This window comes from Streptopelia decaocto (assembly GCF_964273445.1).
Source record: "Streptopelia decaocto genome assembly, chromosome: 9".
NCBI classification, from domain to species: domain Eukaryota; kingdom Metazoa; phylum Chordata; class Aves; order Columbiformes; family Columbidae; genus Streptopelia; species Streptopelia decaocto.
Genome location: NC_138664.1, coordinates 17,576,026 through 17,600,944, shown reverse-complemented (window position 1 = coordinate 17,600,944; position 24,919 = coordinate 17,576,026). Strand labels below are relative to the sequence as shown.

Here is a 24,919-nt window from a genome sequence, read left to right as displayed (position 1 = left end):
TTCAACACACTCAGCGTGCCCCTCTGTAGAAACATGGTAGACAGCGTCCCTGTTTTTTTGACAACGGCACTTAAAAAGCCGTGTTAAAAACATTTTCACTATAGCTCACACCCTCTCCCTCTAGATTACATCTGGCTGAATGAAAACAAGCAGAATTACAATTTAGGTTTACAAAATACTACGGAGAAGCATGAGAGGGGAACTGTACTGAACCACAGCTGCTTTCTGAAAGGCTACGAGACACGAATTAGTTGCTGCTGCTCTCTCAGCCTGTCTCTGCCCGGCTTGACAGGACAGGGCTACACAGGAACAGCAGCAACAGGTCAGAATGATGCTCTACAGCAGATCCCTACCTGCGATCTAGACAGAAGTGAGCCATGTGCTAAACAACTTTCCCTTTATCAGCCTCATAAATGACAGCAGGAAAAAATAAGTAAGTCTAATACCATTGAGCAATTAAACAGCAGTTGATAAATAAAGATGTCAAAAGTATAGTTTGACCAATCAAAACTAATATATGCTACAAAGCTGTTACTGAGATGTAGTCAACAGTTAATAATAATTATAAACAATAATGTGATCAAACCAATAGCCTCTCCAGCCCCACCTTCCACTCCTCAGCTATCCATGGTGTGCTCAGTTTAAGGGGTTATTCCTCAATCACCTTCAGAAGAGGATATTAACTTATACCCTGTGCTCCCCTTTACCCCTCTCCATACATGTCCTGAACACATTAGACTCTGGGGCTGTTTCTCCATGAATCTTCACTCCTCCCTGCTTCATGTGTTCTCCCAGTTCCAAGAGCTTTCAGCTCAAAGAAATCCCTTCCTGACAAGCTGGAAAGTGTCCATGGCCCCTCTGTCCCACACACAGCCTCACTTCTCTTCCCTCCCTCCAGTCCTCACAGTGGCCCATTATGCTAATTCACACTCATCCAAAAATGGGAGTTGAGGGAGACAGTCTGAAATAGGCTAGAAAAACGCTACTGTGGTATGGCCCATAAGAGGACAGCTTTTTTAAACATCCGTGTCTCTGCTAAATAATTTCTGAAGTTCCACATTTAAATTCCCTCTCTAAGTGCTGGAGTCTGCCCTGCGAGGAGCTCACTAAAACTGAGGTAACGAAAGGATATAATCAGTTTTCTGAGGGTGCTGTGACCCAGAGGCAGGTCAGATTACATCATCTGTTTTGGGTTGAGTCTCAGGAGCTTTATAAATGCCATCCTAAAAGGAAGGGGAGAGATAAGGGGAGAGAAGGGCAATAACTCATTAGCAGCAGGTCTGCATGTGTGCATTCTGCTGTTTGCCACATACCTACAAGGGAGTTTCTTCGGAGTGCAGAGAAACCGTGAACTGTTGGAATATTATAAGTCTTTCCTTGAGATGTCAGCCAAGAGCTTCAGTATAGTCCCAGTTGCTACTGTGCTTATTTTCTTCCTAATGATACAACTCTCAACGCAAGCGCCGTTGAATGGTAAAGTCTTTCAGCTTTCTATTTTATTGTCACTTGTAACTTCAGGCGGCTAATGTATACAGAAAACTGGCATCTTTTAATTAATACTATTTCAGTAGCATGCTCTAAGTTGTATATTGTTGCAGTCTGCAGTTGTTTGGAGTTAGTATCCTTATTTCAGTTTCTCAAAATAGGTATTCTGATATATACAGTTAAAATATCTTTTTCTCTGATTTAGTTGGCTTTACAGACCTCTTGCATGCTCAGTATGCCTTGCTTTGTGATCTTTTTGTTTCTCATAGAATGAAGCAGAGATTGGCCCTTCTCAGTGTCAGTGGAAGCATCACACCTTTCCCCCTGTCTTGTTTCTTTTTAAATCAGAGGAAAAGAATGCAGTCCCTGTGAAGCACCCTATATACTAGACCTCATTCCCTTACATTTTAACAGGACCAGTTTCAGGTCAGCACTCCTCACTCTCTTTTTAGGAGTTAATGTTCATCTGTTCAAGCTGCTTATACTGGATTTTTACCCATTCAAGCTAATTATAATCCACCTAGGGCGATTATAGGATATGAAGGAGAATCATTGTAAAGGGTTGTGTGAGAGGACTTACTCAGCATGTATATTCATGGGATGAAAATCCTGAAGGTTCAAGTGTAATTCAGAGCAGTCAGCTTCATGCAGAGCTCTGCCAAAACAGATTTCCATCTGAAGAGCAGAGGATCCTAGACCTTGGTGCTTTTCAGAGTAACAAAATAAAGCAAGGTGTTTTCTCAGACAACACAGAAAGTTTGGAAGTGAAAGGACACATGGGAAGGATATGTCTTGTGATACGTCCTGAAGGGAATGCTGGAGAATTCCTGTCTTAGAATTAGACACCCAGTACTAAGAAATGGCAAAAGCTACAGCACCTGCCTGTCTCTGACATCTTCCCAAACCAGAGACACAACTAATGCAGATTATCACAACTATTATAAAACTATTGTCACTTTCCCTGCTCCCAAGCGACATTGGAAATGGATTCATTCCCTGGATATTGATGAAACACAGATACAGTGGCAGTAGGAACCTCCTCTGCCATGCATGGCCATGTACCTGTGTTGCTCATCAGCAGTCACCCCAGCAGGGGCAGAGAGCCAGGAGCGTGCTCACGGGTACAGACCTGGTGGTAGTTCCCTTCCAGGTGTGCAACAGCCAGTCTATTGACTCTCCTCTAGCTCTGGGAGACTGTGTGACACTCTGCCTCACCCTCATGTCATTATCAAGCAGCATAAGGGTAAAGAGCAACCTTGCTCACAGTCTGAGGATGGCAGCAAATCACTTTGGCAGCTCTGCATGTTCATTCAGACAAAAATCAAGAAGATTCTGCCATCTGGTCATCTGTTCATTTCCAGATCCAAGTCAGATGAAATAAGTGTTAAATGTGCCTCAGCCCTACCTACATTAGTTGCTATCACTGTGCTCATCAGTAAAGTCATAATGGTAGTGAATTGCTAAGGAAATCTTCACTTGGCAAAAGACTTTAACTTTCATTTATTTTTGTTTTGATTAGCATAAGCACCCAAAATATTGAAAATATTTCAAATTGACTGGTTTAAGGTTGTTCTAGATTATAAAAATCCTAGTTTTGACACTTTATACACATTTTAATGGACAGTAAGCATGAGCAGAGAGTAGCTGTTGTAGTTAAGCCAGTATTTCTTCAAATCCTGATCAGATGACGATAGGGTGATTTCTAAAACCTGTTGACAGTCAGTTGCTATCTTCATGCAAGGTGTACTCACAGAACATGCTGACCAGAGGACAGAAGCACCCTCCAAAAAACTCAGTAAGAGATAATCCCCTGCAGAGAGAAGGGGAGAGGAGAATGAGGTTTCCTATATTGAAATTTAAGAGAGTGCATGAATTCTTCTACACAAGGAACCTGGGGACTTCAGCCAAGATGATTACACAGACCTTGTTTTGAGATTTCCCGTGTAAAAGAACAAGGCACACTGGTCCTAATGAACTGGAAGGAGAGAGCTTTCTGTTCCCAGCACGTACGAATACAAAAGAGCTAAGTGCAGCTGGTTTGCAGATCCTTACAAATTAATCCTAAACATTTCACACGACATTCTTTGGAGAAGAGCTGCATCTGTGACCACGCTTCAGAGTACGAGAAATGCAGCCAAGAATCATGTACTGACCAGATATGTGCATGTAAGGATAAATATTTGCCTGCACGCATGCATGTACACACAGGCACACTGAGTGTTTGCAAGACTCGTAATTCAGAACTGTTTTCTAAGCAGAAATAAAATTAAATTTGCGGGAAGTAAAGCTCTGCATTAACCTGATAACCAAAACTGTTCAGGTTTGTCAGGACAAGCAACTGTAATTACACAGCAAGCTGAACAACTGTAAGCATGTTTCAGCCCCACCGCCCCAAAAAAATCCAAAATTAAAAAGAGCATTTAATAAGTCAAGACATTTCCAAAGATACACAGAGACGCTGTCCCAACTTCAGTTCTTTAAGCAATGGATTAACATTGACCATTTTAACACTCAACCCCCCAGGATCTTCTGAATTATATGGGTTTGTATATTATACTCTCTTTTTGCAAAGTCCCTTTATTCCTATGTGTTTCAGTTGGCAAACCCCAGAGCCACTGTACGGAAATGACTGTCCATCATTTCTCAGTGTAGCAACTGGCAATCCACTGATGTTTTTCAAACTCCTCAACTAGGTGTGAGGGGGTTCATTGTAGCTACGCTTCGTTTAAATTTCTTAGTTTCCTAACCAGAAAAAAATCTGGGATATGCCTACATGCCGAGTTTGTGGCTATTCCATACACACATACCGGAAAAAAAGTGACCACTAGAAAACCAAGCCCTATGGGCAGGATCACAGGCATAATTACAGTTATAACCTGGGGGAGAAGGGTTCATAATCTCTGAAAGGGTTTATGTTTTAATGAAAATCCAGGGCTAAAAAGACAGATAAAAGTATTGCAAAATTCAGTACCTAGGTTTAAGTGGCAATTTGTTTCTTTACAGAATATGACCAATTTCAAATATCCATGGTAACATTTCTTTTGTCTTTAAACAGGGTCAAAGTGGTCTTATATAGGTAAGTACTATCTAATTTGTACATACTAAATTGTGGGTTTGTTCAGTATTTTAAGGACAACATGCCCAATGTATTGTGGTGAGTCCCTGCTGGGTTCACTGTCTTCACCCAGGTTTGGATCAGGCCCATTCTCTTGAAATCTGTTTTTCAACCACCAGGTTTCATATCTGGGTGACTGAGAGTCAGTTATTGGGGTCTAAACTGTCTTGCAGAACGACAGGAACCTCAGCAGAGTAAATCAGCCCTGCAAGTGCAGAGGTTCCCCAAAGCCCTCTGTTCCGCAGCGGTCCCAGACCAGCACACATTTCAGCCTACCTCTGCCAGAGCACACCTCTCCCGGCCCATGCGGGGCTTCATTTTCAAGTGGAGCCAGAGTTCAGAAAGTCACCCGTATCGTGTCACTGGAGACTCAGCTCCCTGAAAATCCCAGCACTCACAAGGCAGAAAACTGATATTCAGGAAAGCAGTGTTACTTCGTACACTAGTCCTTTATGTCAGCTACTAACCCAGAAGGATCTGATGGCTGCTCAAGGAGAATTACCTAGAGATTTTATTTTAATTGATCATATCCTGTGGCCCGTTATTTCATCATTCAGAGCAGTGTTTTATGTGCTACACACCCACAGAGAAATGTATTGAGAATGTCAGCAAAAATGCTTGTTCTTAAGCCTTTGGTGCTGATCCAAAACAACACAAAGAACCTCTAGGATTGAACTTGCTGCTAATAACGACTCCCTTTGGGTTTGCTCCGGGTTAGCTGACTTGCCTCACATAAGCACAAGGAAAGCTGTCAGCTGCATGTCTATAGGTATTAATCTAACTGCCAGTGTGCATACATATACTTTGCCTTCTCATTAGGAATAAAAAGCTTGACGCAGTTTGAATAACAAAAGCCTGGGTTTTCCACCTTCACAGCAGCCATCAGATGAACCTAACCCTACTATAATACCATCAGAGTAGAAGTTTTGTCCTCCTTCTCAAGGTAATGCTTGCTTAAATTAGTTACTGCTCCCTTTCTGGGAATTTGGGAACCAGTGTTTATTGCAGCGCATGTTATTCTCAGTGTGCAATTTCAACAATTCCTGTTAAGTGCTTCCTTACTGCAATCTGATTTCTAACATACTGAAGGAGAGAGGTAAGGGTCACACAACAGATTCTTTTTTTTTTCCTTCAACTACTGATTTGCAAATATATCTGCAAAAACATATTAAAGCAACTTCAAAAAATTAAAGTGGTGACTGAACTTGTACAGAATGGTTCTTTTCGTATACCTGGAAAAAAGCAAAGGTAGAATATCGGTCTGTACAGAGAAAAACAGTGATTACAGAGACTGCAGTCAGCCAGAAAAGAGCCTCTCCATACTCTCCTACTGATCCTGGTTCCTTACAGCAGCCTACACCTTCCACCATTTACCTTTATCCTTGCAACACTTTGCAATCGCTCCCACTAAAGTTAAGTCAGCAGGGAGGGAAAGGAAGTCAGGCCATTATAATCACAGTGCAGAACTGATGTCAAGATGCAGGTCAAGGTACAAGATTAAGGGTGGAGCAGGAATACAAGTGCTGATTGTCAATGAGAGTTCTATTTGTTCAGTATGACAATATGCAAAACTGAATGTTGATACAGCACTAGCAGCTCAGGTGGCAAAGCAAGATGACACTGCATGTGATCAGGCCTTACCTTTTCAGCCCAAGCTTTCCAAGGAAATGAGCATTTGGCTTGGCTATAATGGAAACTACTGTATTAGATACACTAAATATAAAGGCTTAACCTCTCCTCTATTTGCCTCTTACTTAGCCAAACTGCAGTGACGCTATTTGTTCTTCCTGATTTCACTCCTCTTGTATATAGAGCAAGAGGAGGTGCTTGGAAGAACCAGCACAGGCCAGCGAGCTGGGGTACGAGCCCTCAGGCCTCTCTGATGCAGGCTTGGCTTTGTGTCATCTCATGGGCTGCTTCGCCTTCTGTAAAATGGACAAAGTCGACAAAGAAAAGTGTTTTCAGTTAAAGAACTGAAAGAATTGTTCCAATGCCCCACAGCTCAGGACAGCAGGTGCATGCAACTGTTGGCAATCTTGTTGTATGGCTGGAAGGTGCAGGCCTGAAGTCCTCTGCCCCAGAAGAGAATTGGTAGAATCAGAGAACTGGGCTGCAATTCTTTGGATTTTGGCTTGACTGCTTCTGTAATGTAAGAGGGCTGGAATGCAACCAAACAACCAGAATCACTCCTTCGGGGTGGACAAGCAGCTACAATGGAGAAAACTAGCTTTACAGCCAAGTTTAAGGTAACAGCGCCAACAGAATTATTAACATGCTTTAGCATGTGAGGAGACAACTTCACACTACAAAGCAAACACAGGAACTGTTGTTAACAGACATCAGGCTAATTGGACTTACAAACTCCTTAGTTTTACTCTTGCCAAATACTCTGCTTCAATTCAGTAACATGCTGAGAACCTGTGCTAAGATTCCTCCACTTCCCCTTAGGAAATGCCAGATTTAGTGAACACAACAGAACACGCCCAAAATTTCTCATACAGAACTTGAATAGAGTAGCAGGGACAGCTACAGCCCGTTGCAATTCCTCTGTGTCACAAGCTTCTCTCTGGACACATAAGTGGAAGATATACATGTACTGGATATGAGTACACAGAACAATACCACTGAGTTCTGCCTGTGCCCTGAGTGAAATGGAAACACGTGGTCATGTCACTGTGGCAGGGAGCCTGGACTCAGCCGTCACTGCTAACTCAGCCCTGGGCTAACGGCAGCGACAGCTTCCAGCTGGCTGTGAACAGGGCAGACAGTCTGCCGGGCCGCAAAAATACCACAAACAGTGCTACTGACCCAATGCATTTCACTGCATCAGAACTTGGACGCTCCTTGAGAAGCTTGAGCAACATGAATATTAATTGGTCATGAGAACAAAAGTCTGTTGGTAACACCCGTGCCTCAGAGGGCTGTTTTCTTCTTTTTTAAAAAAGAAGTCAGCCAATGTACACATCCTGGGAGCTGACACCAGTGTTGTTCCTAAAGGAACATCTGTCCTGCATCACCCAGCAGTGCTAGGGCTGCAGGCTGCCTGAAGGCTTAGGCATGGCAAGCTAGAAGCTGGCAAAAGCAATGGACACATGCGGCCACGATGCTGAGGGTATTTTGCTCAGACTATTGTGTAGCTGGGCAACAACACTACCCAAAGAGTTAGTACTACTTCATTTACAGACCAACAGCTCCGGACCTTCATCCGCTCATCCGACAGCTGAATGGCAGCATTGGGTGGGCAGGACAGGCCCATGGCACAATTACTGCTCTGCTGACACAGTCCTGACGGGATCCTCAGAGCAGCAAACATCACCTGAGATGCCTGGGTATCTCCCTTTGTCACAAAAGGAAGAAAATAAATACTAACATATTTTTGCAATACTTCTTATGTTAACACTGTTTGGAGCTTGTAGTATAGGCCAATCTTAATACATCCACATGCTATTCTTTATTCAGTAGTGATCAGACAGAGCCTTCGTAAACACAATGTGATTTCCACCAAATTTATCTGAACGTGCTGGCACAGAAAAAGGAAAATCTGGTTCACAATCAGGCATTCATTTTCAACAGAGCTAGCTGAGAAATGCCTTCCAGCTGTGTGGTTTATCTGCCATGGAAATCTCAATTTCATGTATGCAAACCCAAGCTGCAGTGAGCTCAGCTCTTGAGACAGGAATTTTGAGGCACTGAAATTAGGAAGACTACAGGACAAAAGGTGGAGTTTCTAGAAAAACTGGGTTTGTACGCAAAACCTGCTGTAGGTTAGAGGCCTGCAAGTGGAATTGCAGATTTATGTCATGGAAAACTGCTAGAAAAGATCAAGGTACATAAAGACTGCAATAAATACAGCATTTTATACAAAAGACAGGAGTTTCCCTTCTGAACTGCTGATGTTGGTGTGGAAGTTCCTGTACTCTGCTGCCAACTCTGAAGAGCATTAAAGTCACCCGAACGCAGTACTGAAAAAGTGAGGGGTACTTCACGACATGGTTTCCACTGGCTGGGACTAGGCTTCTATTTTATGCATTGATTAAAGATTACCTATTTAAGTATCACGTCTCTGAACCTCTGATATGCAATATATTAAACTCACTGTTTTATCAGTGCCCAGATACCTCAAACCTTTTAAAAGGCCTTGAAGTCTTTTTACAATAAAGGCTTCACACCAATTTTTCTGATGCTTCTGTAGCCTTAGCTCCCTGGAAAGTGTTAAATTGCAGTGTCGTTGCCTTGTACATCAAGTTTGAAAACTGAAGGAACTATAATTTCCTGGTATATCCTTACAGATGTTTTCCTGGGAAATATCCTTGAGTATGTATATCCCATAGTATGGAATTTATGTTCTTCTGGCTGGATCTGTTATTTGCCAAAAAATGTGTAGAGGATAGTATCCAGTTTTCTATAATGTCAGCATAACATTTATTGGCTTTTAAAAAGAATGCCAGTAACTTTAAGATAGTAGCATGAAGATGTAAGAGGAGAGAAATTAATGTGATTGGCAGTGAACTGGAGTAAAAGATTTAAGTTACAGCAACATCAAGGCCTCTTAATACTGAAAAGTGCAGACTGAGCATCCACACTGCAACCAATGTCACGTGCTAACCTGTGTCCTGAATAATCTTAGAGCTTTAAGAAGCAACTAAGTCTGTCTTTGAGCACCAGAATTGAACTCGCCAATACTGTCACATGCACTGTCTTTAAGTCAGATTCACCTCCACTAACCATGTTATTGGAAAATGTCTTTCTTATTAAAAAGTAAGCCTCTAATAACATCCTGACTTCTAATTTTCCTTCAGAAAAGATCTGAACTTGCTTTGCCACTGTTGACCTGATCTAACATTAGATCCTGGCATTCACAATTCACGGAAGATTTTAACATACTGGAGAGACTTCAGAGAAGCCAAAAGGAATACTATAGGTTTGGAAAAAAAGCCTTCTACCCAAAGGCTCAAGTAACTCCATCTCTCTGGTTTAAGAGAAGTGAGAAACTGTGTCCTCTACACTGTAAGTACTTCAAAGAGGAACAAAAGTATGCTAACAGGAGGCTCTTCAATTTCTAAGCAAGGGATTAAAAGCAATCATGATCTAAACAAGTCAAAACTAGACACATTCAGAGTGAAAAACAAGCTGCCAAAGAGAGTAATTATCCACAGGACACTAATGAAGTATCTTTTACCTGCATTGCTTAAAGGAAGAGCAGGTGTTTTTACCCTTCTGAAGGATATGGCCTCATTGAAGTGGAATTAAGACAGGGAGATCCCAATGGCCTGTGTTGTACAGATCAGGCTGGGGGATTCCACAAGATCATGATTAGAAAGAATCACAATGAATCTGCAGAATCAGGGAGAAACACAAGTTTCAAGTACCTCTTTTGGTCTAAATCCAAATGTTCTCAGCTTACAGCTTGCAAACAGCCACTAGCTACTTGTAAATTAAATCAAAGGCACAATTTAAAATCTCCTTATATTATCTGTTCTTTGTAGATCCCATCTAGGGCAAAAAGACTGCGATGAAGAAAAGTTTCACAAGAGTTTACACAAGTTACTGCAGGTCAAATTATCATAACACCTTCCATTTTTGCAAGTTATCTTTTCACTGTGGGTTATGCAATACTGCTAGATAGAGCCAGACAGTTTGTACCATAAGGAAAAGTTGATAAGGGTCAGGCTTTCTGTGTACTGAAAAGGATGGAAACTTCCCTCTGTCAACACAAAGTCACTTCTTTTAGCAATTCTCTTCAGAAGGCTGGAATAGTTGTGTTACGGTGCATACGCCTGTTACTTGCATAGGGAAAAGTCATTCATGTCAGTAAATAATTCAAATATTGTCACGGATCCAAACTTGCCAGGCTTACAACGGGCTCACGGGAGGGTCCGAGGCGCTGTGGCTGCTGCGGTGCTGCTGCCGGCAGCCCAGCCCGGCACCGACCCCAGAGCGTAACACCCGCAGCAGCTGAGATTGTAAAAAAATCAAGGGGCAGTAAAGTACCTCTGTGTGAGCTTTTTGTATCGGCCCTTTTCTTTCCAATAGCACATTGGAAAGATGAAATTAAGTTTTTTTTAAAAGTCTTAAAACTTCAGAAAAGGCTCCTTTTCTAAATTATGGGTGAGGGCTGAAACATGGGAGTTTTTATATTAAATGCATAGTTAAGGCTTAACAAATGCATCTGTTGATTTTCACAGGTCCTGATGGAGAGAAGGCCTGGCCAAAGAAATACCCATTTTGTGGAGGAGTATTCCAGTCACCAATAGATTTCCACAAAGATATCCTCCAGTATGATTCTAATCTCTTGCCTTTAGAGTTCATAGGCTATAATGTGCCCTCCACAGACCAGTTTACATTGACCAATAATGGTCATTCAGGTAAGAGAGCTCAATGACAGCAAGGGATTGTGATGGAAGGAGTTGCTGGAGCTTGTGATTTTTTATTTTATGAGTGAAATACTTCGATTATCAGATGAAATTAAGCTGTGATGATGAAGCCTTCACATTAGCATACCTACATCTAGAGAACAGAGTAGGAAAACTTGGGAACGTACTAAGTACAAATGGGTTCACGTAAGCCGAACTGATGGTGGTTTTTAAATGAACTCTAGGTATCTCAGAATTAATCCCTCAGCTTTTCTTGTTAGCTTGGTTGGAGTGCTCCAAAATTGAAACAGGCTTTGTGATTCCGTTAAAAAAGATAAACTGATAAAATATGGGTGCAATGGGTCTCTGACATTCCAGTCTAATCAAAGCAGCTCAGCTGAATTGTGTGAGGGACGCAAGGGAGAAAAAAATCAGCTAGGAGCCCCATTCTGCTCTTTTGACTTGAGAGAGAAACCTCTTTAGTGTAAAATGAGACAGACAGCTAAAAAGACAGAAAAATAATCAGAAATAGCGTAAAAACATGTACTCCACTGTAGTAGTAAATCAAAGTGTCAGTACAGTAGGTAAAAGCAAAGAAGATGTAGTCTCATAAAGGTCAACTATACTGACACAATATAAAATACCAGTAAGCTAGTCCTGACGTTTTCTGTTCTTTCCTCTATGGCATAAGCATTAAAAGAATCTGTGTTATAAATGGCCTCTGTCTCTGCTCTTCTCTGGCAGTGGGTAAACGGTTCTGTAGAACATCATAACCCCACTCGTCAGTCAGGGCCAAGCTCTTAGGGCATTGTTCTTGGTTTTCCTCTTGATCGATTTCTCCATCAAAACCAGGTTGCTTTAGACTAGGAATGAATGGAACACCCTTTTTCCTTGTGAACCTTCTTTTCCTAAGAGCATTTCTTGGTCCCAAATGAAAGATCGTACTGTCACCGTTGAATGTATTACGCTGATGTTAAGTGACAGGCAACGGGCAGAGAAAGAAACATGGTCATTCTGGACTTTAATGGTGCCAAAGAGCAAGCGAGACAAAAGAACGTCACTGAGAGCCTGTCCCTCACACAAGTCAAACAGGTAAAAGCAAATTCCTCACAGAGCCTACATCACCAACACTGTCAGACCTCGCCACTAAAACAAGAAGTTCAGCAACTAAAATATATCCCCCACTCAGTAAAAATGGGAATTAACTTCTAAGGTCAGTGCCCTCCTAGAAACCAGGGGATATATGACCTAGTCAAGAAACCTAACTCAGACACAAACCTTAATTGCTCTGAGTAATGAAAAATCAGCCTCTGTCAGAGTGACCATTACACCATCTGCCGCTGTCTGCTCTTATGGCTGGAGAAGAAATCAGTAGGATGTTTGGTATTGTGGTATCAGTCATTCCTACATACAATTAATGTGCTTCACTGGCCAGCTAATCCAGATACACAAACCATTGCTTTATGAAGTACCAAACCTGACAAGTGAACAACTCCGTTTCTGCTGAGTTAAGAATTACTACTGTAATTTCTACACAAAAAACCAACCCAGCCTGTCTTCCACACTGGAGAGCGTTAGTGAGCAGAAGGGAGGATAACACACACCACGGTCTCCCTCCAGCATGACAAGAGAGGACATGCTCCTTCTTGAGGCCTGGGATTATCTTGCTGCTTGACATCAGTGCTCTGGGTTTCAGGGGAAGAGGGGAGAGTTTATTTGCTTTTGCCATACGCTCCTAAAAGAAGATTAAGAGGCAGAGGAATTCGATATTAACAGGAGTTTAAAAATACCATGAGAAATATTCATTTATTAAGCTATTTTTAACCACTATAAAGGGATTGACAGAAAGCACATGAGCCAAATTTTGCTTTGACACATCATTAACTGTCACTTCAATGACTGAGATAATTTTGCATTCTTCAGGGAGAGGAAAGATTTCTATTGGCAACAATTCTCCCATTCAACTCCTTTAGTTTAAGAAAATAGAAACAGAGTATATTCTAAATTATCCTGAATTGCCTAGAAAGGGTTAAAGACAACTGAAGTGTTTATCTTCTACCACAGACCGAGATGGATTTGCATTAAGAATCTGCTTGTTCATGCTCCATATGTAATATACACAGTCTTTTTATTTGCCCAGTGCTTGAAAGCTGTAGTATCACTTGCTCCCATCTGGTTTTGGTCTGCTTACAGTGAAAATGTATCTGTCACCTACTATGTACATCAGAAACCTCCCATTCGAATACACGGCATCTCAGCTTCACCTGCACTGGGGAAACAGAAACAAGTCAGAAGGCTCAGAGCACACGGTCAGCGGGAAGCATTTTGCAGCAGAGGTAAGACAAGCTCAGATCAGGGAAAGAAACTAAGATTGGGCACGTCTTATTGTTTCAAAGTGGGATCTTTATCTTGGGTATGACTGTAAAAGGCTCCAAAGTTCTAATCCAAGTATGTACGATTGGGGTATATACCGCAAAAAGGATGGAATCTGACGTACTTTCATGACTATGCTACAAGTCAGGGAGTTAGAATTTAGGTTCTGAACTCTGGGCTGGCACTGGGTCACCTGAGTTAATTTCAAGCGAATTGCTAGATATTTGACACCTTGGTTCCTCTCAGTAACCCAGGTATATCTTTTATGTGCGTGCCATTGCTTCTCTGTATACCTTTGCTCACCTTCTAACTCGTAAAGAACTATTTGTTATCTTTTCTAATACTAAATTATGGATTTAGGAATAGATTTTGAAAAGCAGCACCAATAGAATATTTACCCCAAAAAGTCAGAATAATTTCCTTGCATAACAGCACTTTAGGAATCCATTTCTTCTCTAGTTATATTTAACACCAGGTTTTGCATTCTAAACATTAGAGATCCCCAAGAGTGCTAAGATGTTACTTTTTAGAAGAATTTCCTAGTACTACAGTCAAGATGCCTTGAAGGTGAAGTGATTGATCCTCTTCCTCTCTCCATGATGTGGGCATGGGGGTAACTCAGCTACAGTGGGGATGGGAGTGGGACTTCCAGGACCTTTTGCTTTTCTCTAGCAAGATCTTACCCCTACACCCAGAAAGCACTGAAGGATCCCTTTTATTGTCTTACCCTGAGGTGGCTGCGCTGATCCTTTTTAGCTGTGAAACAGAAATGTGAGCGTGCCCCAGACGTTACCATAACACATATCTCCTTTGTAGATGCATATTGTGCATTATAACTCTGAGAAATATCCAGATATAGCAGCAGCAATGGACAAAGCAGATGGACTGGCGGTTTTGGCTATTCTCCTTGAGGTAGGATGCAGGATCTTCTTTATGCTTTAGAATATGCTTTCAATCATTAAGTCATCAGAGACCTTTAATGTCTAAAATGACCTAGATTATTTAACAATCCTGTGGTTGAATAAAGGTTCTTCCTTTTCTCTACATAAACAAGAAGGAATTTAAAGAAAAGAGGAACTCTGAATATTTCCTCATTTTTCCTAGTAGATTAACTTCAGCTATGTTAAACACATTTTTGCACTCATTTACAAACTAAGGGCTGGTAGAGTTTATCAAATAACAGGCAACTGGGGATTTCAAACTCACTTGAGACTGCCTGTTGTAGCATGAAGCAGTTCTAACACAGCAGAGGCACAGGCAGACATGTAATTAGGATTTGACCACAGCCTTCAGGTCACAAACTTCCCACATTCTTTGAATCACAGATTACAGTAAACAAGCGAATTCAGTGCCCTTTTTAAGATGACAGAAGGACCGCTTTCCAATTTTCCCTTCTAAAGCCCCACATACAAGCAATTAAAGATAATAACAATCTGAAAGAAAAAATTTTAGAAGCCTGTACATATATAATTCTCCTTTTTTTTTGAGGATTAAAACTCCTTAATAAGATAACTATAAAGATGATTTTTAAATGTGAGGATTTTCTGCAGCATTAAAAAAAACAACTGAAAACACGCAGGTTTTCACATTTCCATCAGAAAAGTAAAAATGTTCTAGTTAGCAGACAAAGCTCTAATTCTCATTAATATTATCAAAGCTCACTTCCCAGCAGCTCTAAGACTTTGACAGTAATTTTGTGTTAATTTCAGTCCATTTGGAACTTGCAGCTGTGAAAAGTGTGAGAGTATTGTATATTATGCTAGGGAATAATACTGGGATTCTGGTTATTTCTAAGCAATGGTGTTTAAAAATCAAACAAGGGAACAATGGAGATTAGGTCTTTGAAAAACTTTCAGACAGCTGGTGGCTTTTACAGTTGATCTAAGGACACCAGTTTACTATGTGTGGTTGTCAGAGGAGTTGCTAAGCACCAAGTCTAAAGAATTCATAAAAAAGGCATTTTTTATTGGACTGCAAAGCTGCTAGGAGCAGCTGAACAACATGGTCTTGTTTGATAGTTGAGATATAGCCCTTGCCATCGGCCCTGCAGTACCCAATGGTGCCATTCTTTACCTTCCTGGACTGTGAGAAGCAGCAGGCTAAAAACTGCTGGCGGGTGGAAAAATGTGGCTTTGACTAAAAACCAGCAGACGCTCTGAGAAGCCTGTCAGTTGAGAACTTGTGCCTGCAGTGTTCTCAGAGGAAATGGTTCCTCTTCATTTGCACAGCATCTCAACAGGCAAGGGCAACAGGGTCTTTCGAGTGCACACAAGAGGTCTGCACTGCAGCTGTTAAGATATCATTACGACAAAGTAGCTCTAACGGCTCTGGAGTAAGATCATCACTGAAGTTCTGAGGATAGCGTTGATGCTCTGAGTAAAAATAGTACTTATGCCATTCTAGTAATGAATGTCTGGATAGCTGCGATACTTGTCTTATGGCAGAGGCCATCAAATCCTGCTGTCTGCTATGTGCAGAAGCAAAGACTCATATTCGGACTGCAGTGATTTGCAGAGCTGTTAATAATCTGCTCATTACAGATTGGACCCTTCAACCCATCCTACGAAAAGATCTTCAGGCACTTCCGGAATGTGAAATACAAGGGTGAGTGTCTATCAGCCTGCACTGGATTGAGAATGGCTGAGAGTATCAGATGTTGTCCTGAGAGGGACTGAACTGGCTAAAGGAACAGTCGAGAAATCCCAGGCAAACCCATCACAAACTGTTAAAGACTTAAAAATGCAGTGCACTTCCATGAAGAGTGCACGGCCAGCGTGCACCACGTGTTTCTGACTGGGCCTTATTTCTTGCACATGGTGGTTTTTGGTTAATATGGCCAGTTTATCTACGGCAATTCTGATTTTGTGCCTAAGACAAGATTTGCACATAGGAAACCTAAAAAGATGTATTCCTTATTAAACTGAGACCATCACTGTTAAAAAGTATTTTTCTTTTCCTAGTGATATGATTGAAAACATCCTACTTACTGAAAAGCAAATTCACTTCACTGGTACACTGCCTGTGTAGTAATGATGCAGCATTTAATACGAATCCCCTATTTTAGATCAGACGGTCCAAGTCCCCGGTTTCAATATTCGAGAACTGCTTCCTGACAGACTGGATGAGTTTTATCGCTATGAAGGATCCCTGACAACTCCTCCTTGCTACCCTAGTGTTCTCTGGACGGTTTTCCGACACCCCGTTAAAATTTCACAAGAGCAGGCAAGTTTAAATACAGCACTTTTTTTCCTAATTGGTGTCTGCTAAAGAACAGTAAATGCATATTCCCATTTCCTGCATTTCTCTTATGTACCTGTAAAGTGAAAGATGACCATTGCTAAAATCCTTTAAGTGGGAAGAACAGCACAGAACTGACATGAATCAATACCCTATTCTGTTTGTAGTCAGGACGTTTTCGGTTGACCAGAATAAGTTAAGGACTGACAACTGCATAGCAATTGGCATAGTATCAGCTTGAAAAATCACAGTCAAGTGAGATTAATTTTTGTTTTTACTATGTACTTACTCCCTGCTTTGAGTCTTTCCATGAGTCACTTCTAGATCATTTTTGTTCAGGCTTTATGCCTGGGCCCTATTTGCTAAGTATTTTAGTGCTAATTTGATCCTGACTGGCTTAGGTACCACAGGCTGGAGAGATGTTAAGTTTCTAAAAAGCATGTGATGAATTATTTGTCAGTCTTGACCCCGCTGGCTTCTGTCCAACTTAAGTTTTTGTGCTCACCCAATTAACATTTTTGTTCTTAGGTGGCCACTTAGATAAAGTCCCAATCACTACCTTCTGATTCACCTAATTATAAACACAGGGGAAAAATGTTATTATAAAAATCTCTGCTCATATTACTGTATGCTCCTTGTTATGAAAGCCCATTCTTAACTTGGTCCATTCTTCCAGATCAGTCTTTACTGAAGTAGAGAGTTCATTCATAAAGCAGCTTTTAGTACTGTTTACGAGTCAGACTGTGCCAGGGAGAACACGCTGCAGAGGGCCACCATGTTTCCTCCCATCCAGCTTTCCTGGTGGATAATTACTAAGCAGGATCAATTTTATCAGGATGTAAACTAAATACGGGTATGGTTTTGGAGATGTCATACCATTTATACATTATTCTATATTTGGGCCTACAAGCCATGCAAGACTTAAGTGTTACTTAATGCATCCTCTTCCCTTTGATTACCCCTTTGATTTCAAACACTCCCTTCCCTGTATTCTGGGAGATGAACAGGGTGCTTCCCTTTGTAGTTACTGGCACTGGAAACAGCCATGTACTGCACAGAGAGCGACGACCCAGAACCCCTGGAAATGGTCGATAACTTCCGAAATGTTCAGGAATTTCGGGAGAGACTGGTTTTTATCTCCTTCCGTGAAGGTAAGCTGGACGAGCACTTCTATGCAAAGAAAGGGTGCGCAGTGATTTGTGTGAGCTTGAAATACTGAGGCGGCAGTCCTGTTGCACTGTACCACTAGAAAAACATAGCCATCTCATTTTCCTCCAGTTCTTTTTGTTCCCTTTTCTTCTCTTACAATAATAAGGTATTCGAAGAGTATATAAGAAGTTTGTTTCCCCACAACGGGTATCAGGCAAACTTTGCAACCGTTCCCATTACTGGCAGCAGCTAGCTGAATATTTAAGTCTAAACTAGTTTAGTCATGTCTTTCTTCTCTTTAAAGCTACCATTTCTGCTCTTCAATTAATGCTGAGAGAAGTTACTCTGATCAATCACCTCTTTTCTCATTTTAATTTGTTTATAGTTTGCAGCCCACTTTCAAGATCTGACTAAAACAAAATACTGAGTACTGTTGGCTAACAAAATTTTGCATCAGTCTGCATCAGGTCACTTGTTAACAAAAAATAAGATTTTTCCCTTTCTGAAAGATCATGAATACCTTCCTGCTATGCGTGATGAAGAGTCTCTACAATCTCTGCTCACACATAGTTCTCTGCAGTGAGCAATAATCTTACTACTGCTTCAGAGTCAAGAATAAATCACAAAACAACCTCCCTATCAGTCAGCTAAGAAAACTTATTTGTTTGTATTATGTTGGTAACAAGTGGAAACCTTGTTTCTTGAGTGTAATATGACTTGGCATAAGACAGAAGTTATTTCTGTGACTATATACAACTCACAGGGCATACACAAGTCATGCTTGGGATTTTGTTGCTTCTGTTTCTTGAGTCTTGTTGTATACTACATAGAGCCATAGTCATGATATTCTATTCTATCTTCAAGTCCCCATGCTGCCACTTGCAGAGTATAATGGCTATAGAACAATGCCTCAATCTCATCTTAAAATGAGAATTAGTAGTTCTCTTGTTTCTACATTCTAACCAAAATATATAGGAAAATGACAAGCTCACCAAGTCATCAACAATCCTTAACAGCCCCATGATTAACATACAAACTGGTATTAGTTGCACAAAACTATTTCGAGTAAACTAAAAGATGGCTAAATAGTGAAAGAGAGAAAGAACTAGAATATGTCGGTCTTTTTTCTGCTTTTGTGGATAGAAATATCCCTCTCTCCCATGGCATTCTTATATGACTGGGGAAAGGGTTAAAACTTTCCTCCCAAACTTCCAATCTCAAACACTGGCTGCCAACTTGGGAAGCAGCTGGGTCCAGTACGGCTGTTTTAGTAATCTCCTTCAAACCTCTGCTCAAGTCAGATTGCGTACAATGATTTTAAACAGCAGCATCAGGATTTGCAATACAGCTGCTGAGTTTCTGAGACTGGAAGGCTTCCTCTGCGAGGTCTTTCTTAAAGGCATGCACAATCTCCTATAGCCATGCCACTGCAGAAACACTTACTGCAGTAACCGCAGTTCTGGAGTGAGTAGCTACCTCATGTTTAAGACCAGTTCACCATGGAATCCTAGAGATCGTACTTTTTTTTTTCCTACCCTCTCAGTTCAAGATTCAGTACCTGGCGCACTGGGCAAGGGGATGTTGCTGATTGCTAACTGCTTCTGTAAGCCAGTGATTTTCTGAGTCAAACTGGTCAGTCAGAAATGAGAAATACAAGTTTTCCATCTGTTGCTCAAGCTGACCTTCCACAGGATCTGACTACCCTCTCTCTGTAAATCACGCTCAATACTTGTTGAGAGTTACAATCCGCGGTCCTGGTAACTAAAAATCAGATACTATGCTTTTCACCCAGGAATCTTTGAACACTTCACAGAAATAGTTTAAGCATTATTATTTCCATCTGTGAGGGAAAATTTGACCCAGATGTGACTTTCTCAAAATTGCTGCTGTGAACCAGAGCCAAACCCAATAACAACATTTGGCTCTCCCTCTGCTAAGCCACATTATTTGGCTCCCATGCAGAGGTGACACCAGCTACAAAAGCATTTTCAATGTGTCTTTGCAGCTGGCGTGACTTACCAGAGTTCAATTGTATGGGTTATTGCCCATCCTGCTGTTCTCACCCAAGAACTGGTCTCTCAGGCCACAAAAGGCATTGCTCAGTACTACTTTAATAGAAACCCCATTCAGTGTAAGCCCATTTAATTACATAAACTCATTGACTCTATCAGTGAACCATGGAAAAATGTTCTACCCATTTCAAAAGCGGTATTCATACCCCTGCAATCGCACATTCCACCTACTACAGTCACAAAGGCTCCCTCACAGGTGCAGCCCCTTACCTCAAGGGAAAAAAAAGGTTTCTGTCAAAGCACAATTAAAATGCACCTGGTTGTTGGCTTCGAGTGCCCAGTCTGAAGCAGCCAGCTGTATCAGAGGTAGGAGCAGAGCACGCTCATTAAGAGGGAAAGGAGAAGCCATACACAGAATCATGGCCTCAGCCAGGCTGCCGCAGAAATCTGTGAGTGAAATCCTGTTGTGCGCACCCCAGGCCCCTACTAAAACAGGTTTTCAGAGCAACTTTTATGCCTTTTCGGTAACAAGACTGAGGGCTGCAATCTTTGCCTGAGCTCAGACGCCACAAGATGGGGGCACTGAGCTGTGTCTTGTATCAAAAATGCAAATGACTGAAGTGTTCGGTCATCCACATTTTGATGCCAACAATTAAAATCTGAATTCATGCTCACTATTAACAAGTACGACATTTCAAAATGTTTCTAATCTTAAAGCATTACTCAGAAAAACTCAAACGTATAATGTATTTTGTGCATCAGCAATCTATTGCAATAACATCAGTTTCACATACATGCAGCTGAAATACATTGCAATGTTCAAACCTTCCACTGCCCACAAGTTAAATGGAAACTCGTGCCCAGTTTTGATTATAGCACCATGCTGAAATACTATCTGACTAAATTTTGCATGAAGTCTTCTCATCAAACAGAAAAGCCCCCTGCCCTTCCTCTTCAAACTACAAACCCTTTTTCTACAATTATCTATTTGGTGTTATATTTTGTTGTCCATTTGGCACACCTTTGGCATAACAAAACTCCCCTTTTTTAAAAAAAGCTTGTATTGCATGCTGCTTCTACTCAGCTGGATGTAAAATTAATAAAGTATTTAATGGGTTAAAAAGGATGAGGTTAAACTCCCTGTTTTACATTTCTGTTTTCTCAACAGCTGATTTAATAAGAGAAAATATTTAGACGGAACACATGAAACCTGTCAGCTTCACTCTGAAGGAGTTCTCGTGTTGCCTAGTGAGAAATAGGCATTTGGTAAAATATAAAAAACAATGTGTAAATGAATAATGAAAATGCAGTTAAGAGAACTCACCTTCAGGATCTTTGGGAAGGCCAAAATAAATAAAAACACTTTTATTGCCAAAAGTATATATGAAGGTCATTATCAAAGATGCTATTATTATGATAATGCTTAACATCTCAATGCAAACGTGAGACTACTCAGTTCTTCACAGTAATATCCTGAATTCATTCATACCTTCTTAGATGACTTTAAGCAATGTTCTGAACAACGAAGCACATCACTCTTCAGCTGTCCACATTCAGTGGTGGTGTTCTGCCCTGAAAAAAACAAACAGCACCCAATTTAACATCCTTAGCTGCCTGGGTTTAGTTCTCCAGTTTTGCTTAAGCTCTCTTATACATTATTGCCCTGAAATCCAAGGAGTTTCTGATCTGCTATGCCTGTGCCTGCATGTTGGCTTTGTGAGTTCAGCGGGTGCCTATATTCACAGCTCTGTGAACTGTGGACCCAGGTACAGAATTAGGACCTTCCAGTATCCACCTCTGCATTGTCCATTCCACCCCTGCAAAGTGCTACGAGCCGCTGTGGGGGAAGCTGCAGATGCAGAATGCAAATGTTATGACACATTAGAGATGGACCTTCTCCTCTCAAGTAAATGAAATTAACTGTTTTGTACGCTTTACCTCTTTTCCTAGGTTTTGTTGTTTCTCTTGTGATAGTCTGCGTTCTGGGCGTCCTCATCGTTCTTGCAGTAGCCGTCTGGCTGCTGAGGAGGAAAAGGTAAGATGTCCGGCTGTCACATCACAGGAAAAGAAGTCAAACCAAAACCATCTTCGGACACAAAGAAGTGCTTGTGTTTCTGAAACCGTGCACATTTTTAAAAGTGCCAGTGTTTGATCTTTTATAAGATATGATCTCTTCCTTAAAAGCTTTGATTTTTTTATCACTGTAAACATTATTTCTCCTGTATCACATACTCTGAACTAATTCTATTTTATTGCCAGCAAACTATGTTTACATGGCTACAAGGTCTCTACTTGCTGCGACCTTTATGCCACAGCGGCCACCATTCTGCCATTGTAGGAATAGTTGTTTTTTTGTGAAAAGCAGCCATATAAGGTGTTTTTCCCCAAAAATAATTATTACTGGAACAGTGCTTGTGTAAACTCTTAAAAGATACAAGGACGGGAAATTGGGATTGCGTGTGAGTACTGGGGAGAACACAAACCCACTTTCCACTGTAGGTACTGAGCGCTCCCACAAGCAGGTAGGAAATGAGACTCCCCTTCCAGACTAAGCAGGACAAGCAGGCTGGGTTGATAACACTTACCCAGATTTTCTGTTTCTCAATTGCCATTTGTTCCTTTTCTTGTTCTTTTTGCTAGCATTGCTGCTCCTAATTGCTTTTTGAATCCTTTCATTTTTTCCTAGAACAGTAAGTGAAACAAGAAGGGAATGGAGTTTTAGAAAAAGCCTCTCCCAAAGCTCACATCATTTAAGGGGAAGAAATCTGTACTGATAAGAAATCATTTAGCCAGACAGTTTGCCACCAAAGACAAGTTCTGGAAAAAGTCTAAGATTACAAACTTTCCTACAGCCTCAATCCTTTGCAATCAGCATGGACTCCTCCACACAGAATGCATTCTCCTGAAATATTTGTAACAATAAGCTACTGTGACATTTGCACTGATGCAGAGAAAAATAATCTCATGCATGCATAATGGGACATTTTCAGTAACCAACGATGCTTTTCCTTCATTGGAACCATAGTTATTTAATACATTTGTTTTATTCTAGCTGTAAAAATGGAAGCAAAGATAACAGAGGAGTCATCTACAAACCAGGCGCATACAAGGAAGAAGACAACATCTCCAAACCTTGATGCCCTGCTCTGTCACAAAAGCCCCTTTACATTCATAGCACTGATTTATTTTGCATTGGTGAAACACATCTCTTGTTCTTGGCTAATGACAAGCCTCAAGAGTGTTCTAAAATGTACCAGCCAGAGTTTTCCTGTAGCCCTGGTTCTCTTGTTTTCCAGGGAGATATGATCAGCAAATGCTCCTGAGCTAAATTCCTCATCTCATTCTTTTCGTGTTCGCTGCTTACTGAGTCTGGGTCTTTTAATTGATTTTACAGTTAATCCTAAACACCAATTTTATGGTTTGCTTAGCATAGATTTTCCCATAGGTATTCGAATGTGAAGACACTCATCAAGCAACAAGCACTCTTCCCTGTAAATCAAGGTTTTGGTTTTAGCACCATGAACATAAACATGATAAAGGGCAACGTGTATGTGAGATCAGAATTTGAACTAGGTTGTTCAGCAGATACATCACAGCAAATTATATTAGTACATTCACCAGTGGCTTTGTAACAGGAACTTAGAGGAAAGGACAAGTGTAAATGCAATGAGAGCCACATGGATTGTTAATGGGGTTCAAACCCAGGAACTCAGTGCTGAGAACACACTACTACTAGAGGAACAGCTCACTTCCCAGTCAGTACACGGAGGCCTCTGTCTGTCATTGGAATTACAGAAACATCTCGTCTTATTGTCCTGCTCTTATTTATAGTGTGTGTATGAACGATGTGGATATAATGCAGTTGCTGCTGCTTTTAAGCAGACTTGCCATTTAATCACAAAATCTTGATTGATTTTGCAGTGTATAGTACAACTGTGATTATATAGTAAATGGTTTCATTGATATAGTTCTCTGAATTTAGTAATTAAATTATTAGAAAGTAATCAAAGTTATTTTTTTCAAATTGCATAAGCTAGATACTGTTGAGTCTCATTATGCACTTCTGAAAGTGAGAAGCATAACCCTGTTTCCACTGAAGACAAAGTAAAATGTCATTGACTCCAGGAAGAACAGAGTTTAGCCAGCCTAGCTCCAGATGTATACAGAATTCCTCTTGAATCTGACATCTAGAGTGAGGGTCTGAAGTGCTTGTACTTCCGTGTACAAGCAGGAAGTGACTGAGCACAGGCTTATACCTAAAATAACTTCAGGTCTGAATGCTGCTAAACACCACTGGGGAAATTCCAGCCTGAACTTTATACTTAGATCCATTTTACATTCAGTAGTATCACCACCACACTTGTGTTTTTAAAATCAATACACTTTTATTGTATGTGTTTTCTACTTTAAAGATGGCAGGTGAATACTTATGTTTTACATTCTTGCCCTTCCACCCCCAAGAAGATTGTTTTGATGTCAAAAGCAAGCTTTTGGGTAAAAGGACAAATATCTTATTAACACTTACTGTACAGGAAATTTAGCAGCATAATCTTACAACTAAGTACATTGCATTTGCCAGCATTTTTATCTCACATAAACAAACGCATAAAGATCATCTTGTTGAAGTATTTGAAATTAGTTAAAAAGCAGCGTTTGTGTGCTATGGGGAACATTACTTACTCTTTGAATACAGGTGTTTATAAGCACAAGAACAGATAATAAATTTTTGTGATGTTTCTTTGGTTTCTCTTATTTCTTCTAGAAGAGTAACATTTTAATTAGTATTTTAATCTTCAGCTCAGCTGATTAGAAGCATCGATTGATAGCTCTCTTTTGCATGCAACATCTTCGGCATCTGTAAAAAGCAGCATAAAAACCTCAGCTGAGTAATATATGCCCAATGTGAGCAAAAGTCTCACATTACCAGCAAAAAAAACATGTTACACATGAGGCAAAATATGTCTCCTTCAAAACTACTTCTTCAGCAGAAGAACAAACTGAAGAGGGATTCACACAAATCATACAGCTGCTACTCCCACTTGTAACACATTCTAACTTCATGGACTCTTCCTATGAAATCCATGCTGCCTTCAAAAATGCAAGCACATGGGAATTTTTGTGTTATGTTAGCACCATATTACCAATGTGCACTGCCAGAGGTTCCTGAGCTGAATGAATCTAAACCCATATGTTTT

The 24,919-nt window shown here is 40.8% G+C and overlaps 1 protein-coding gene and 1 long non-coding RNA gene across 4 annotated transcripts in view; one reads left to right on the top strand and one right to left on the bottom strand.

Annotated features, from left to right (window-relative positions):
* The window catches only part of LOC309443955, a 32,663-nt gene that overhangs the window by 2,566 nt on the left and 5,178 nt on the right, over positions 1–24,919 (bottom strand). For both annotated transcript variants that reach the window (XR_014184888.1, XR_014184889.1), the window contains exons 2-5: positions 24,405–24,579; positions 22,310–22,406; positions 21,663–21,745; positions 21,214–21,296 (exon numbers count right to left, since the gene is read on the bottom strand). This is a non-coding gene — a long non-coding RNA (uncharacterized lncRNA). The remainder of the gene's footprint in view (positions 1–21,213; positions 21,297–21,662; positions 21,746–22,309; positions 22,407–24,404; positions 24,580–24,919) is intronic.
* Positions 1,087–24,414, top strand: CA12 (carbonic anhydrase 12). Of its 2 annotated transcripts, XM_082061363.1 has the most exons (10): positions 1,087–1,473; positions 4,541–4,561; positions 10,786–10,965; positions 13,147–13,289; positions 14,143–14,238; positions 15,867–15,930; positions 16,391–16,548; positions 17,588–17,714; positions 21,675–21,759; positions 22,777–23,000. In XM_082061363.1, the coding sequence occupies exons 1-10, from the start codon at positions 1,383–1,385 to the stop codon at positions 22,859–22,861; spliced, it is 1,050 nt and encodes a 349-aa protein (XP_081917489.1). In that variant the 5' UTR covers positions 1,087–1,382; the 3' UTR covers positions 22,862–23,000. The 2 variants fall into 2 exon arrangements, with proteins under 2 accessions (XP_081917489.1, XP_081917488.1); XM_082061362.1 differs by lacking the exon at positions 21,675–21,759 and having other exon boundaries at positions 22,777–24,414.